Genomic DNA, 18,125 nt, shown 5'->3' with positions numbered 1-18,125 from the left:
TTACCGACTGCTCTATCACCGGGGGCCATTGCCTTTGGAGCGGAACAAAGTTCGCCGGGTCTACTAGTTTCAGATAAATGCCAAACTGTTTGCTCTTTAGCCAAAACGTTTATGCCTCAGCGGACACGTAAAACCGTTAGCAAAAACGCTTTGTTTACAAACAGATAATAATGTAAGTTCTTATTTGCTGATATAGCAACAGAATCTAAAAAGACAGAAAAAATATTCAGAAATAAATTTATTTCTCTTCGATTTCTGTTTCTCGGACCACAAACACGAATTTAAACACGTTCGACATTTCGGTTTTATATTTGAAACCTGCCACACGAAGCGTAAACCATTTGAGGTTTTTACGGTCAGATTTGCGCTTCGTCTAGCGCCCCAGTATGGCTGTTGTTTTGTTATGTTGTTATGGCACTTATATTGTCAATATAAGTGAAATGACAATAGCTTTACTCGTGCCGGCAGGTGCATCTAAGAAGAAGAATCCTTCTCTTTGACTCATGATTTTGTCGTACACATTGCGTTGCTATGGTACCAGTTTTATTAAAACGATAGCGCAGTGCCAAGAACTGCTTTGCTAATTTTTGGTCGAAAATATTTGTTTGTCGAAAAAAATTGTGTTCGAAAAGCACACACACACAACATCACTTTTAGCACCATCGTCGTCATCATAATTATCATGTAATCATGTAAAAGGGAAGTGCATAGTCCAAATAGATACACTGTGACTATCAAAGAATGTAAATTGCTTTCATTCACGTTAGAAAAAAACCAAGCATTTATTTTTAGAAATAAATTGTATTATAAAGCGCTGGAAGTACAATAATTGAATCAACGTTATGACATTTATGAAGAGTAATTCTTTTTAGGAAATGTGTTGATGAACATTATCGATATAAAAGGTGTTACTGTCAAAAATTCTTCAACTTAAACTTTGCGCATTATTCTTCATAGTGCATCAAAAAACTCTGTAAACCTTTCATATCAAAGATGTGTATTTGTAGTCATACATATTGTTTGATTTTGATATTTGCCCTTTATTTGTGGAAATGACCCCGAAACAAGAGAAGCATCATCTTAAAATGTTGCTCCGCTGGCGCGAAAATCCAAACTACTTGCATGCCAAGTTGGTGAAATTGTTGAATGTGACCAAATCAATGGTCACTAATGTGTTAAAAGTATTGGAGGAACGTTTGACGACAGTCAGAAAGACTGAATCAGGTGGAAGTTGGAAGGAAAAAAAATGGCGAAATGGGTTGTTTCAAGCGGAACCCCAAAATCTCCGTCCGTCTGAGATGTCGCAAACAAGCTGGAACTAACGTCTTCACCTAACACCTCAACACCTAAGAAACGAGCTGGTCTTTCGACCTACAAGAAAGGAGTGACTCCAAATCGTGACGACTAACAAAACATGTCGGCCAGATCGCGATCGCGGAAACTGCACACAGAGATGTTCACGAAATTTTCTGAGTAGTGCAGGATGATAAATCCTACGTCAAGGCAGACAAACAGCTTCTTGGACAGAAGTACTATACGGCAACTGGAAGAGGAAAGGTGGCAGAGATTTGCAGGAATATAAAGCTGTCAATACTCGCAAAGAACTATCTCGTATGGCAGGCTATCTGTTCCTGTGGTTTAAAAAGTGGCATTTACATCTCTCGCTACCATCAACCAGGAAAATTATGCCCGAGAGTGCCCAAATAAACGTCTGTCCTTTCCTAAAAAAGCACAAAAGTTCCTTACTGTTTTGGCCGCATTTAGCATCTTCTCATTATGGGAAAAAACCATGGAGTGCTATGCCGCAAACAACGTCCAAGTGATGCCCAAAGACATGAGTTCCCCCAACACGCCAGAGCTCCGTCCTATCGAAAAATATTGGCCATCGTTAAGAGGAACCTCAAGAAGGCTCGTAAGACACTTCTCAGCGAGATGGAATTCAAAGCAAACTGGCGTTCTGCAGTGAAGAAAGCGACCAAGAGACCGGTGCAAAATTTAATGAAAGGAGTAAAACAAAAGGTCCGGCATTGAGCACTCCTTAAGACGGAGGGTTGAATGATATTTTTTACATATTCTGTACAAAATGAGCTTTCAAAAGAAACATTATTTGATTTTGTAATAAAATGTGTGACTGCGTCACCTATTTTGGACAGTAACAACCTTTACACGTACTGTCATTTAACGGATCGTAATTTTTTCACATAGAGATTATACTTACAGCCATCACCATGCACGGGTGCTTGCGAAGGTGAATGTACAATAAAGTGCAGTACAGTTAAGAAATAAAGGAAGAAAATAGTCATCGTCACAATCTTCTGCTCAATCATCTTAACATAACCAAACTATTGGGCCTATGGCCAACCAGACAATATCGATATCGATTGAATCGAAAATACAAAACGACAAATACAAAATACAAAATACGAAATGGTACAAATAAAAAGCATAGTTTTTCGTCATTGGGAGAAATTACTATAACCAAATTTACCTTACTTATAACTATAACACACAAAGAGTGTTTTTTGTTTTTGTCTAATGAGTAGTTAAATCTCTTTATCCGTGGTGAAGGATTTTCACACATGGACCTGCGTTGGTAAAATGCAGGTTACACCTTCTTTCTCGCATTATGGCAATTCCTTACGACCTAAATGAACTGTTGGTAATAAACGGATTTTTCATTCAGATTAAAACATAAAAAAGGATCAAGATTAAAACAACTATTATATCACATATCAGTAAACATTCATCATGAAATAAATAACAGCTTTTTTAGAGTTGTAACGGCCAATGCAGCATTTAGATTGACATTCAATTGAACAGGTGCAGCATGTTGTTATTCCGTAAATGTACGATCATGTACCAGTTGTCTGAATATTTGTACATTAACAAAATTAACCAGCAGCTCCAACCTCCATCAATTTGTTCCAACATATCATTCAATGACTGCAGTAGCATAGTTTACAAAAAGAAAAAGAATGCTATGTTTAGAATAGAAAAGAGCTAAACAGAGAAGGTTTTCCAGGTTTCGGAAAAAAGAAGAACGAAGCGGAACATCGAATTACGTAAACAAAACAAACGATAATTTTGAAATTATCTTTTCTGGAGGTGTCTTGAGATTGTTTATTAGGTGTAATTAATTATGTTTCACGACACGCACAAGATGTTTCGAATTGTTTGGAAATAAAATATCTTAAGTGTGGTATGGGGCAGGTGTTTACAAAATCATTGAGTACCTATCCATACGAGCGCACAAAGTACACCTAAGAAATATGGAGTTGAGTTGGGAAATGAAAAATGAGTTTAGTAATATTTTGCAAATATGAAAACCAAAGTTTAGTGTCTGCCTTTTCTGTCACATTACGGTAAGAATACTTTAAATAAAATATTGATAAGGTAAAAATTGATATCATATTCCCATATCAATTATATCAATTCTCGAGATTTACATTACAAAATTTCAAATTTGTATTCGTTCCAAAAGTATTTGCACAGTACCAAAGTGCCGTTCACTTGTTAGGTTTCGCTTACTTTATTATTCTCGTTAATAATTGCATCATCTTCATAATCGCCAGGTTCATAATTCCCCATAACAAACCAATCAAGAATTACAAATACAGTTAGTGCTGTTGAAGTACAAAACAAGCGTGTGCAAGATGAAATACACAGGAATTACAGCCATATCAGGGCGATTTATATCTCGTATATATGTACACTGCTGGCCAATAAAATAGGTAATTCGTTGTATACGCTGCAATTACACCCGACTTCTTGTAAACAATAGGTTTATTTCATCTTGCTGCAAGCAATTTTCAATTGTGAATAAAAAAATCGCTTTTTGCAGGTAGAACATCCAGAATGGGCAGAAGCACTCATTGCAACCCTGAGCAAACAAAATTTTTGTAAAAAATATGTTTAAGGAAGGCGCGATGTACGAAAGCATCGCCAATGTACAACGCGAATTTGCCTTTCCGTAACGTGTCAAAATTGCCGCTTGCGGTGTGTGGCGGGCCAAAATGTCTCACATGTCTTTAGTTTATTTTTTTTCCTTTTGCGTTATAGAGGCTTTGAGACATGTCTTTACTGACTCGCCAGAAAGTCCGGGAGCTTGGTAGAAAAGTTTTAATGCATCCACCGCATAGTTTGGACCTTGCACTAAGCGATTGACACCTTTTTCGCGCATTACAAAATTTCCTTACTGTTAATAAATTGAGATCAAGAAAGGATTGTGAAAATGGATTATTCGAGTTTTTTGCCAATAACGAGCAAGACTTGCGTCAGATAGGCATTATGAAGCTGTTTAAAAAAAGCCACAAATTGTCCAACAAAACGGTGCATGTTTGACGAAATTCCGACCATTGGAAATCTCTTAAATTAAGTTGTGAATTTCACTTAAAAGTAATGGATTACTTTTTAGCCAGCCTTATATAACTCTTTTTTACGTAAACTGGTTTATTCTTCAAGCATTAACAACATAAATTGTGAGTTTTTCTTATGAATATGAACATGAAATTTTTGTATCTGCGCCATGTTTTTAGTCAACCAGATTATAGTTTTGGAGAGCTCCGACCGCTTTTTCGTCTGAAAATGGTCACTGCGATTAACTCTATGTAATTATTTGTTAAACTAGGAAACGGATTGGTGTCAGCTTTAACGTTTGTTCCTTCATTCATTTACGTATAGCCGAATTTTGTGATCATTGTGTTATACAGCTTTCATGTGCCATGATGCAGTACACTAAAAACATTGTATGTTGTATATGGTGCAGATTGCTTCACTGTTCAAACAAAAGAGTAACACTTTACAATATTTTAGCATCACCTTAAATGGAAAACATCGTGATACGTTCATTCATCTTATGGGCATAGTCGACCGAAGGATTTTGAGTCATTTAGCAATGTCACAATCGTATCGGATTATAGTCAAAACGGATTTTTACGGAACGGGTAACATAACATAACTGTTCCATGCACAGTCAGTTCCGGTATTGTGAAAACATGTGCTCCGTTTTATTTATACTGTTTCATTTTACTAATTACGAAATTGTTATACATACCGCAGTATCCGTTTCCAAAACGTAGTGGTAATGGTTTAAGGATCATTTTTGAGTTTCTCTCGTCAAATGAATCTGACGGTAACCTAGAATACTGATAGTCCCTTTCCTGATTCAAATATTCACAATAGAAATTACTGGTTCGTTCAACATAATTTTTGTCATTAAATAAATTGTCCACATTGTCACTTATAAAAGACGAATAATTACTAGGAACAACTATTGACGATTGTAACATAAGAGACTGCGTTGTGCATTGATCACAATATTCACTTCCGTTGTATGTTTTAATGGTATTATGCATGTTACCACCATGAATATCAGCACTATATTCAAGCATTCGAATTTGGCGATCCTTTCTTTTGTCGGTTATCGGTTCACCCTCTGATCCTAACAGTCTATCAATACTAAACGTTAACTTAGTTTGTAAATCATCTTCGTCAGATGATTTATCGTCAAAGGCTTGATTCCGGTAAAAATCGGTTACCGGTGCACGATTTTTTTCACGAGAATTTATACTGACTTCACTCATGATCTTTCAGTATTCAAGCAATGTAACATCGCAGTGCAGTAGCTCAGTAGACACTGATTTTGTGATTTTAATTTTAATTTTAATTTTAATTTTTAACCCTTTTCAGATTTAACGCTAGACCAAGAGGTACTGAGTAACTGAGTAGGATACATAGAAAAAGTGGGCGGCGTTTCAACCAGATATTTTTTTCTATACTGGGCCGCTCCACGAGCCGTAATTTGGACCGCAAAAACGTCAGATCGTTTACGCTTTGTGTGGCAGCACAAATATAAAAACGAAATGTCAAACGTGTTTACATTCGTGTTTTTGGTCCGAGAAAACAGAAATAAAAGAGAAATAAATTGATTTCTGAATATTTTTTTTCTGTTGTTTTAGATTTCATTACGAAATTTAAACTTACATTATCCTCTGTACGTAAACAAAGCGTTTGCTAACAGTGTTTACGGTCGGTTTTGCGGTCGGGTTTACGCCTCGCCCGACACATAAAAGTTTTGACACAAGCGCAAAAAGTTTGGCATTTATCTGAAATGCCAGACAAATTTTTTGGGCATCGTGTAGCCGGACAAAACAAACAGCGTCACCGTTCACCGTGTTGACTATTTTGGAGAAAATATATTGCTTTCATCGACCTAGTGGAGAATGGACCGATTGCGATTGACCGATTGTCACGCAGCCGGCCATGGTTTCGATTCCCGATACCGGCGTGACCAACAACGCCGCCCGTAAAAATGAGCCGTTACAGAGAGCACCAGAGATTAACATTGTCTTTGGTGCATACTAAGACCGCTCAGCGGTTGTTGCCTAAGTAATAAAAATAATAATAGTCAGAACACTCAACACGATGTTTTTTCTTTCCTTTTTTCCCAGGTTCCCAGCAGGTCCCGTCGAGCTTCGCCACGCCTCATTTCGTTTTCATTTCTCGACTATCCGGCGTTTTAGAAGATCGGACTTCTATATGAATGTCCGATCGGCTTCCCTTCCCGCCTCCCGTTGTTCCTCCATTTCGAACGATCGGCTTCTCTTTTCATTTCTTGTTACTCATCCTTTTCAGGCAATCGCGATTCCCGGTGACGTACATGATCGGCTTCCCTTCCCGCTTCCCATTCCCAGGATACATGTCAAAACTCGCACCAACTGAATTTGGCTCAAATTGCTTGAAAACTATCCGAGTTTACCTGAAATGAACTTAGATTTTGTATGGGAGTCCTCCTTTGTAAAGAGCGGAGGGGTTTCAAACATTCACCAGAACATTTCCCCACCACTAAAACTCCTGCCTACCGAATTTGGTTCGATTTGCTCGAAAACGTTGGAATGGGACGTTACGTATGAGACGTTACGTATGGGACGTTATGTTACGTTACGTTTGTATGGGAGCCCCCCCTTCCCGGAGGTGTGGGAGGATCAAACTTTCCTATTCACAATCCTGGGTCACAAAACTACGCTGTGCAAAATTTCACGCGGATTAGTTCAGTAGTTTTTGAAAAAAGCGGTACATACAGCCAGACAGACAAACATCCATTTATATATATATATATAGATAGATAGCGACTATGAGCTGTAAAACCTAACATTCCGCTCTTACTCATCGCCAATGATTTCCAGGCGGCATATTCGAATTTTTGTGGTATTTCCAGGGTTTGAGCATTAGCAGTTACTGTGGAGCTACATCAAGCGTAACGTAATGATTTTGACATTAACGATTAATGCCAAACTGCTGCGGCGCTGTCAAAACGTTTACGGCTCGCGCGAGGCGTAAACCCGAGCGTAATTATTTTTTTCATACGCTTTGCTTACAAACAGAGAATAATTTATGTTTTTATTTGCTGGTATAGCAACAAAATCGGAAAAAACAGATAAAAAAATTCAGAAATCAATTAATTTCTCTTCTATTTCTATTTTCTTGGACCAAAAACACGAACGTAAACACGTTCACGTTTCGTTTTTATATTTTTGCTGCCACACGAAGCGTAAACGTTTTGACATTACAAATTAATTTTACGCTAGTTTTCACGCTTCGTGTAGCCCCCTAGTTAGAGTAAAATTCTACGAGACTATCCCCCATATTATGAAACTCGAATCGAGAACTCGAACGATCGAGTGAACACAGTAACAGAGAAAGCAGAATACAGCAAGAGAGAAGGCAAAAAGAGAAAGCTATAGCAAAATGAACTCAAATGACCGTTCGTGTGCTCGATTCGAGTTTCATAATAGGGGGGTATGACTAGTTTCGCAATACCGACCAAACTTACCAGACTTGTTTGAATGATGATGATGAATGATGACTTGTGGATGAGCAGCTATCTAATCTCTTCTCCACCATCAAGGGATTGTACCAAGGGGATGACCTAGCTTGCCTTCTCTTCAACAAGTCCAGCCAGATCTAGACATATGCTGATGACAACATAGACATAACAGGTCCAAGGCTCACCGATGTATCTCAGGGTTACATGGGGATTGAGCAAGCTGCGGAGAATCTCGGTCTGCAGATGATGAGAACAAGACAAGAAATTCATATTTGCACCATCGTCAGCAGCCCTACCAATAACAATTGAGAGTATGGGAGAGTGTGGGAGTGACGTATTAATACGTAGCCGAAAGTTCGAAGTCATCTCGAGCTTCACCTCCTTCACCTTCATCCTCTAGCTAGAGAGCTCGGATTAATTTGTTACCTCGTGTGAGTCCAGTGTTCAACCCGCTACACAGCGAACTGTACTGTAGCGTATACGCCTCGTCTAGCTCATGTCTAGCCCTATGCCAACTAGAAAGCAAATAGTTAAACTCTAGAAAAAGTCTGTGATTTATGTAAAGAAATATCACGATAATAACTTGAAACTATCAGGTTGTATCAGGATATTGCTAGCAGGGTTCTACGCATTTCTGTGATTTGATGTCATTTTTTATTCGATTCGATTTTAATCTTCTCAACCAGAGGTCTCAAACACATATTACCATGTGAGCCGCAGATGAAAGTAACAGCTAGTTAGCGGGCCGCACCACGTAAAGAAAATGTTTTTCATTAAATTTTACGCACTTTGATTTGGTTTGGATTTGAAATAAATCGTATCAGTCACTTCTGTGCCGGCAGCTGAACCGACAAAAAGTATGTTTTGTGATTTATTGCTGACTATTCTGACTGGTATAACGTAATAATATACTCTGCGGACCGGACCGCACAGAACAGCTTCGCAAGCCGCGTGTTTGAGACCACTGTTCTAAGCTATGTTAAGCGTCGTCTAGACGCTACGATGCGATACCGATGTCTGAGTAACTGACGTTTCTCGGAGATGTCATTAATGTCACTGACGCAGATCTACAAATCTGAACAAACGAGCATCAATTTGTGAACAAATTTCAAACAAGTGCCAGTTTGTCGCGTCAGTCGAATGATAGAAATAGACGAGAACGGTCGTGCCCGAGAGTTGCGGGAGTCTGTGTGTATATTGTCATAAAGCACGAGGATATCACAATTAGTGCCACTCTGGAAAAAATAAAAATGGCGGTAGTTCAGTTTATTCAAAATGCAGAGTTTCGTCCCGACTAGAGGGCATTTACAGGATTCGCTACTTTTATTATTTCATTTGAAGAAAAAGCGGTCGAAGCGTACCGTTTACTTGTTTTAAAATGCTCCAACAGTACAAATATATGAGAGATGGTTGTTATTTCAAAAGTCAAAAGTTGTAATTTCAACTTAAAGGACCATGACCGTACTTGATCTAAAGGTTTGAGAATGAAGAATTGCAGGAGTTGTAGGACGCAGACTCAAACTAAACTAAACAAAATTTGGTAAAAACACGAAAGTTCGCCAAAACCAAATCGACCAATATTGAGCAGCAAGCTCTAGAGTCAAACACAAAACTTCATTCTTTCGAACGACACAAACGTGTCCGACCGACTGAATCAGTTCTATTGTAGAATAATATGCTTTGGAGATTTTGGACAGCTATTGTGTATGTGTCGCACTGGGTCAACCACTCGGAACTTTTCAATATCTCTGAACTCGGTGGCAAAGTAAAAATCTAATCCGTCATAGGATACGACCCAAGGACACCCTTGTATTCGCCATATAAGGATGTAGGAAAAAAATAACAAGAAGATTGACGGATAGTACTTCGATATCTGCCACAGTCCAGCACCAAGCGACTGTACGCTCCGCACGATTTCTTCTCCTCGTTTACCAGCATGGGGCCCAATCTCCTGACCATCACCTCCATTCACTATCCTCTTCCTTTCAGCGACTCTGGTCAACGAACCACTTAGAATGGCACTGGAAATGCTGCTTCCACTGACTGGCTACCAGTATTAGGTTTGCAACCAAATTCCCTTCTCTGTGGTTCATAGTTACAGGTATTGGTACTGTTAGGTTCCAGATTCCCTTGAACGCTCTCTAGTCGCCTGCCGTCGGCAACGCACCATTTGGATCCATCATTTGCAATTCAACCAACACCTTTTCTAAGATTGTCTTTTCGCAGTTTTCTTGTAGGCACGGGTACAGGAACAATAAGATTTTTAAGCATGCTGTCTACGGGGAAATAGGTAAATATTATGCTTTGATACATGTAGAAACACAAATTAATTTTCGTCATCGAACGCCATTACCATTTAAAAAGTTTTTAATCTCTCTAGAATTGACCGCCAATGCAGCCCTTTAAGATTGTACAAAAAGCATGGGGAAATAAACAGAACTAATTATTTCCAAAACAATTTCCTTTAATATTGTTTTAAAAAGAGTGGTACACTATCAGGTAACGGCAGAGCACAATGGCTGTCTATTTGTTTTATTGTGCTACTTTAGGGTAATGTGATGTTTTGATATGGGTAGAGTCGAAAATCGTCTTTTTCGAGCGGCACAGAAAACTAATTTACGGGTTCACTACGAGATTATATTATGATTTGCTTTTCTACTTGAATCAAATAATTAATTTGTTCTCCTTTAACAGCACACAGAAATAGACAGAATCTGTAGTTTAACTGATAATGGAAAACACACATGAAAACAATATTGGCTTAGATAACCGAACTTAAGTGGCTGGCGCCGATGACACATGAAGAAAATTGAATGTTGAAACTCCTCCTGGAAAGAAAAACAAATTCCTGGAAAGAAAAACCTGAAAAAATGTAACGTTCTTGGACGTAGTTTTCTCCCAACAAGAAAGCATTATTCCTGGAGTAAGCCTGACGTGAAGAAATTTGACAAAGAGATGTACTGGACAATTGGCAAAGTTTTGAAAATAACTTCATATAGTCATTCTAAAGCGTCGTCTAGACGCTACGATGCGATAACGATGTCTGCGTAACTGACGTCTCTGGAGACGTCATTAATGTCACTGACGCAGATCTACAAATCTGAACAAACGAGCATCAATTTGTGAACAAATTTCAAACAAGTGCCAGTTTGTCGGTTGGACATGTTGGAAACAGCCATGGAAGCAACACTGTGTTGGTTTGCCTTAGCATTGTGCTTTTCGGTTAAAAAGCGAAAAAAGAACGTGCGAAGAGGTTACAGTGTCGAGGAAATGGCTTTTAAATGGCATCGTATGCCTCCGCCTTTTTATTGCGATCACTATATTTTTTATTTTTTAGTTGCCAAAGACGTGGCAGACTTTCGTAAATTTTTATAAATTCAGTTAAACACTTTCGCGAACGTTGACGAAGCGTCCAAAATATAAATAAGAGTCCAAAACAAAACATCAACAAGTCAACCGACAAACTTGCACTTGTTTGAATTTGTTCACAAATTGATGCCCGTTTGTTCAGATTTGTAGATCTGCGTCAGTGACATTAATGACGTCTCCAGAGACGTCAGTTACGCAGATATCGTTATCGCATCGTAGCGTGTAGACCACCCATAACATTAATCGATTCTTTTTAAAAGAACTTGTTAGAACTTATTTGCTGAATGCATCTCGTACAATTGTAGTGTGGGGAGAGAATACTTGTTTATTGAATAGAAATTTATATAAGAGCTCTATCTATTTTTAATATCTTTTACGTGCGCACTTTAATAGTTATTTCAAGATCGTTTGCATTTGCTTGAGACGTTATGCAATATGCGTTATGCAAAACACGCTGCGATAGTAACTGTTATTATTTGTTGTGGTTGCGTAGGATTTGCGGCTCAGGCTATGACAAATGCTGCTGCTGTTGATGCTGCTGATTTGCAGATTTGCAATTGCTATATTTATAAATGTTTAGCCAAATTTCTCACCATATCTTCATCCTATCCATCCAGCAACTCCCTATATTCTTTTGTAACGGACTGGTGTTATAATAATATACTCCGTGAAGTATATTCTGCTTCTTCGATACATAAAATTATTCAACGTTTTTTTTCTTTCTCGGTTGCATTTCCATTCACACTATTGGCGTGTTCTTCATTGGAATGCTTTTCCATTGACGTTTCTGATCTATCATTTTTTTCTACGTCCTGTTCCTGAGCGTCTGCTGGATTTGCTTCGCCACAATATGGCAAAAAGGTGCCTCGCACACTTTCAAATGCTTTTCGGAAGCCCAACTTTGTGTAGAGTCCGCGGGAAGCATCATTTTCGGGTCTTATGACTACGAACGGTATGTAACCTCGTTGAATAACTAACTTCGTTAAAGACTGTGCCAGCTGAATTCCATACCTGCAGTTATAGAAGGTTTTTGTAAGAGTTTATGGAACATTAAAGAAGCCCAAATACGGAAGAGAGATTTATTGACATACTTCACCAAACAGATACTTACCCTTTTCTTCGAAACTTGGGTTTGGTTTGCATTGAAAACATTCCTCCGTAATACGACTGTAAGCTCCAAGCAGCTAATTCGTTGTCGGTCAGATTGAATACACCGAATCCTGGAAGTTGTCGTACCAGCTTTTCAAAAAGCTCCAAACTCTCGATATCGCCCGCTGGATAAAGATCATGAATATCTTTTACGTCGTTGATACACAGTGACTTCATGATTGCTTCATTCGGCGCTAAAGGTTCCAATGCCAAATCTAACTCTGCCGGACACTCGTGAACATAAATATCTCCAAATATATGACCGTCCAACTTTCCCATAACTTTTTCCCGACATATTTCTTCCATCTTGTGCATAATGCCTACATGGGTAAAGTTCATGTAAATTGGACTGTGCCAATCGAAAAGAATGTCTTCGTCTTTAATCAGTTCCATTCGCTCTAGTCTGTCTGGTGGACAAAATATACCTACGCTTTCGTTCATCCTGTTATCCGGCTGTTGTATAAAATAAAAAGAGATTAAAAATAGATGTAAGATTTAGTACAAATATACTTTTGGCGCTTGTAATGATTCACATGTTTCAATTACAACCGTAATAAAATGATTACATACTAAAGACTGTCCTAGTTAGAATCGGGAAAAGTTGTTTCGCTTTTTGCAGTGCCTCTGGTGGTGGGATTTCAAATGTTTTGACAGTTTTGTACGACAGACGTCGTAGTAAAACATAAGACTGGCAGCTGAACTGGAAGATGTTGAGATCATTCAAAACAAATTCTGGAGTTTCGGTTCGGGATATTGAAAAAAAATATGGTGCCAGCAAAAGTACTGTGCAGAGAATCTGTCTATGAGGAGGCTGCTGTTCTTTCCTGGCACGTAAGCATCTAAACAGGATGCGTATCTAAACAAACGCTGTACAAGGAAAAGTACCTCAAAAAGCGAGTTCTATAGTTTATTAAGTCACACAAAAATCCGGTTAATTTTTGTGGGTTTTCGGTACCCAAAAAATGAAAATTCTGCTCCTTAACATAACAACTGAGGAGGAAATGAACTTAAATGAAATGAGCTTTTCTAATATCGTACCGTTTGAGTTGAAGACCTACCACTTTGGAAATAAGTTTTTTATATTTCCCAATTTTGTGCAACCAAAATTGTATTTTGAAAACTATGAATTATATTACATAAGGCTGGGGAAAAAGTAATCCATTATTTTCTCGGTAGATGACTTTAGTGATCGATATCTCGTGAAGTATCAATCGTACAGTTTCAAGTTTAGGCTTGTTTTATAGCTGATACTTTTACTAAAAAAGATGCTTTCATTGTTTATTGTTTGTTCTATTCGTTTGTAAATTACAGAGTGTGAACAATGAACAAACAAACAATTACCAAAGAGAAAATTTGCTACATTTTACAGTTTTTCTTTCAAAAAGGTGAAAATTGAAGCTAGACCGCTGAAATTTTGCATGCCGTTTGTGGTGCCAATACTCTAAGAACTAGTGATGCTAAATTTTGGTTTCGTTGAAGCGTTTTAGTTATTTTTATGTTAAAGCATATGCAGACACATCATTAAAAATGTCGATAAAACATAAAACGATACGATAAAGCGATAAAACGGACGGACGGACGATACGGACGATAAAACATCGTCCAGAACGTAAAGATCAATCATCGAATAGCTTAAAGCCATTTGCCATTTGTATGAATCCAGATTCACAAAGAACCACCTTAACCAGTGGTCAAACCAGAACTAACGGCTAGGAAGGTTCTAATGGTAAATGGTGGGAACCGTTTATTATGAGTTAATTCCGTGTAGCCAAACACTAAATTCAGATCTCTTCTGTCAATTATTGCACCGTTCGAAGCTAGCAATTGACCAAAAACGACCAGAATCGGCCAACGGAAGAGGTTTTGTGCTCCACCAGCACAACGAAATGTTACCCATGTCTTTAGTGACTCGCCAAAAATTCCGGGAGCTTTGTTGGGAAGTTTTAATGCATGCAGCGAATAGTCCCGACATTGTACCCAGCGATAGACACCTTTTTGGTGCATTACATAATTAGGTGATGAAAAGCTGACATCAAGAAAGGATTGTAAAAATGGATTGCTCGAGTTTTTCACCAATAACAATCAAGCCTTCTATAAGAGAAGCATTAGAATGGAAAAAATCAAGTATCGTGCAGCGATTTAATTTTTTTTTTGTGTTTTGCTGAAACACAAAACTTCAGTGAAAATATTGGTTACACTGCTCAATGAGATGGCTAGACCTTGTACTAAATATCTTTCAGTGATTCGACGGTTTTCAAATACGATATCCTGTATTTTCTCTACGATTTCAGGTGTTGTGTCTGTTTTTGGACTTTTTTGACATGGATCGCCTTGAAGGCTAGTACGACCACGTTTAAACTCAGAAATCCCCCTTTTAACCCCCTAATTAAAGGTGCGCAGTCCTTATTGACTTTCAACATTCGTTCATAAATTTCCATTGCTTTTAAACCTTCCAGAAATAATAATTCAATCACTGCACTATACTTGATTTTTTCCGTTGTAGAAAATATTGTAACACGTCGATACTAAATGGCTTGTAAAAAAAATTTAGTCTAAATCGGTGACTGAAACTTCACATACGTTCATATGAAGAATGTACCAACATAACAAAAAAAAACAGCGCCCTCTGGAATCGAACTTCAAAACTTGTGTACACCCTAGTACTAGTATGTTATTTTCAAAACAATGGATAAAAAAACCATTCAAGCGAAGCAATGAGTTGAAAAGTGTTATAAGGACTCTGATCATCAGAAATAACGATAAAACCTTGATTTGTTGACTTGGACGCAGTGGACGTCCAAATTAGGCGGTAACGCCAGCATATTTGTACAATGTCAACTAACTCTCGCAACTGTACTTTAGGACAATTTAAAACGATTTTGTGGATTTTTACGTTTAAAAATATTCACAAAATCGTTTTGAATTATCATAAACTTTGTGTTGTGTGAGTTAGTTGACATTGTAAAGAATTCAAAAAGAAACTGTAGCTTTTTCCGAAGATTGCTAACTTTTATTGCAAAGACACGTATGTCTAAGACCGGTCGTCGGGGGTGAGCTGGGTCGCCGCAGGAAGAAGAGAACGATCCGCACAGATCGGCTGTGCTGCCGAACTGCCTGTTTCGCTCGATCGTCGTATACACGGGCGGGTCGAGCGGTTGGGTTAGGCCCACATGTGGTTCCCACAAATGCATGAGCATTTGATTATGAAAAGCTCTGTTCAAAGTAAATGCCACATTTGCATACTCTTGTTGTTGTTGCATACCAACACTGTTGTGTTGATGATTCTAAGCGGTGTTTGGCAATGTTAATCGTAACAAACTGGAATTGTTGCATGGATGAAACATGAATCCATCACTTTATCGCCGTAATCATAACGATCCTCATTTGAGTGGAGTGCAAGTAGTGAACCTCGCCCAAACCGGCCCAGAACACAACAAGAGGCTGGAATGGTTATGGTCTATGTATTTTGGGATGTGCATGTTGTAATATTCATAATTCTATTCGTTTATTTAGAGATCATTCATCTGAAATTCTAACAAAACGATCCAAAAAAAGACGTCAAAAAAGTTCTTCTTCTTATCCGTCTACAACCACCGTACGGTCTTGGCCTACGCCGTGGGATACCTCCACAGTTCGCGGTCGAGCGCCTTCGTCCACCACATCTGAATACTGGCCGATCTCGCGTCCCGGTTGACGCAATCGCTCCTTCTCACACGGGGCCCACCACAGGTTGGCCTAACAGGACTGTCCTTTTGGTCGGCCTAAGAGGACTTTACTGGCTGGTTCATCGTCCGCCATTCTCCTGACATGCCCAGCCCACCAGAACCTGGTGGGATCAGATATGGTCTTACCACGATGCGTGCCCAAGACTTTTGCACAGTTCCTGATGTTCTGTTCTTAAAGCATTCCATCTCTCGCTCGTAGGATTGCTCGTAGGATAGGTTGTTTCTTCATTTAGTGGTTGCTGCGACTCCGTGATGGCCTGTTTATACAACTCTTGCATCGGTTCTTGTTTCAAGGAGTCCGTATTGAATCAATTCTGCGCGGTATTCCCGCCCGCTGTCCTATTCTATTATTCTTATGTTATAAGTTAAGCGAGTTATTCTATACCGGATCACTGCACCAACCATGTAGTGATTTGGTGTTCAAAAAATATTCACCGGTAAGAAATTTCGCTGGAATGTAAAGATCGCTGCAGTTGCGGCCTATTTTAAGTAAAAAGATAAATCTGACATCAGTGCGATTCTTCAGAGACCCTCAACAATTAATTCAATCCAGTTTGATGATTGATGTGACAAGTTGGTTGGCGCGGGGTCAAAAACTCCGTCCTTAAAACCACATTGTTACAGGAAGCAGCAGAAATTTAACACCGGCTCTGTTGCAGCCCAAGACAGCCCAGCGGTTGTAGCTGAATAATAAGAAGAAGATTAATTAAGTGAACTTATCTCATTACGACCATTGCCACGAATAAATGCAATATGAACATTTGTGAGTGTTAGAAAGTCTCTTTTCTAACAGGACTTTTGACTTTGCTTCGAATAACTCGGACGTTTCGTATTTAATGGTAGGCCCGAGCCTTGCGGGATCAAAAATTTACTTTATTTCTCGCATTCTGCGCTTTCTTATTTAATTTACTTTATTTCAGTAGGGAAAAAGCCCCGAATTCCGCTCGTCCCGCGCTTATCCCCCCTATTATGAAACTCGAATCGAGTACTCGAACGTTCATCCGAGTTCATTTTGCTATAGCTTTCTTTTTTTGCCTTCGCTCTTGCTGTATTGTGCTTTCTCTGTTACTGTGTTCACTCGATCGTTCGAGTTCACGATTCGAGTTTCATAGTATCCCCCCTATTATGAAACTCGAACTCGAAACTCGAACGGTCATTTGAGTTCATTTTGCTATAGCTTTCTCTTTCTGCCTTCTATCTTGTTGTATTCTGCTTTCTCTCTTACTGATGACCTCATCAGTCGAGAAAACAACGTACCAACGTAAAACAGGTTATGTAAAGAGTTATCAAGGTACGTAACGTAAAAGTGTTATCAAGGTAGAGGACATCCCCATTTCCCATACCAATATCCCCCGCCACTATTCCTCATTGTCATTATTAGTCACATCGACTTCTAAATGATATTTTCTACCGTTATTAATAATATTTTTCCAATCTACAGGGTGGTCAAACAAGCGTTCTCTTTCTAATCATTTATTAATTCTTCAAGGTTAATTCTTCAATTTCGTTGTGAGAAAAACACACTTGGCACACAAGCTTGGCAGTGGCCCATTCGGTCGACCTGTTCTTGAGTACATTTTCTATTGTATCTGGATTTGGGAATTGCCTATTTCGGCAATTCCCAAATCTTGAATTTGGGTCTGGCGATCGTCGATAGTTGCTGGTAATATGTTGCTGGTTATGTTTGCATTACATAAATATCGATTGTGGGTGTCGCTGTATGGCACGCAGCGCCGTCCTGTTGAAACCAAATGGCGTCCAAGTCCTCAGCTTCCATATCGCTGAAGAACCAATCAACCAAAATCTATACCAAACAGCCACTCGTAGTGAGTGGATTGGCTTCTCTTGAACGATATGTGGGTTTTATGAACCACAATACCGCTTATAAACATAGCCACCGAGGTGGTAATAAGTTTCAATGAAATGTGCTTTGACGAATGAGTTGATAACCTACCACTTTGGAAACACATTTTTCATATTTCCCAATCTTCTGCAACCAAATTTATATTTTATATTAGGAGTATGCGTAGAAATTTATCGTTTTTTTACCAAATTGA

At 38.7% G+C, this 18,125-nt stretch overlaps 1 protein-coding gene across 1 annotated transcript; it reads right to left on the bottom strand.

The window, feature by feature from the left end:
* Positions 1–11,508: 11,508 nt before the first annotated feature.
* On the bottom strand, positions 11,509–12,797 carry LOC131210360 (uncharacterized). Its single transcript, XM_058203596.1, has 3 exons — positions 12,773–12,797; positions 12,306–12,692; positions 11,509–12,205 (listed from the first exon to the last, which is right to left on the bottom strand). Exons 2-3 carry the CDS (start codon positions 12,680–12,682, stop codon positions 11,899–11,901), a joined length of 684 nt encoding a protein of 227 aa, XP_058059579.1. The 5' UTR covers positions 12,683–12,692; positions 12,773–12,797; the 3' UTR covers positions 11,509–11,898.
* Between the last annotated feature and the right edge of the window lie 5,328 nt (positions 12,798–18,125).

The sequence above is a fragment of the Anopheles bellator genome, chromosome 2 (genome assembly GCF_943735745.2).
Source record: "Anopheles bellator chromosome 2, idAnoBellAS_SP24_06.2, whole genome shotgun sequence".
Lineage (NCBI taxonomy): Eukaryota > Metazoa > Arthropoda > Insecta > Diptera > Culicidae > Anopheles > Anopheles bellator.
This window is presented reverse-complemented; position numbering and strand designations above follow the sequence as displayed.

Excerpts from the sequence above, each read along its gene's own strand:
- LOC131210360 (XM_058203596.1), bottom strand. The coding sequence starts at position 12,682 with ATGAACTTTACCCATGTAGGCATTATGCACAAGATGGAAGAAATATGT. Across the intron at positions 12,206-12,305 it reads CCCAAGTTTCGAAGAAAAGG|GTATGGAATTCAGCTGGCAC; the intron begins GTAAGTATCTGT and ends CTATAACTGCAG.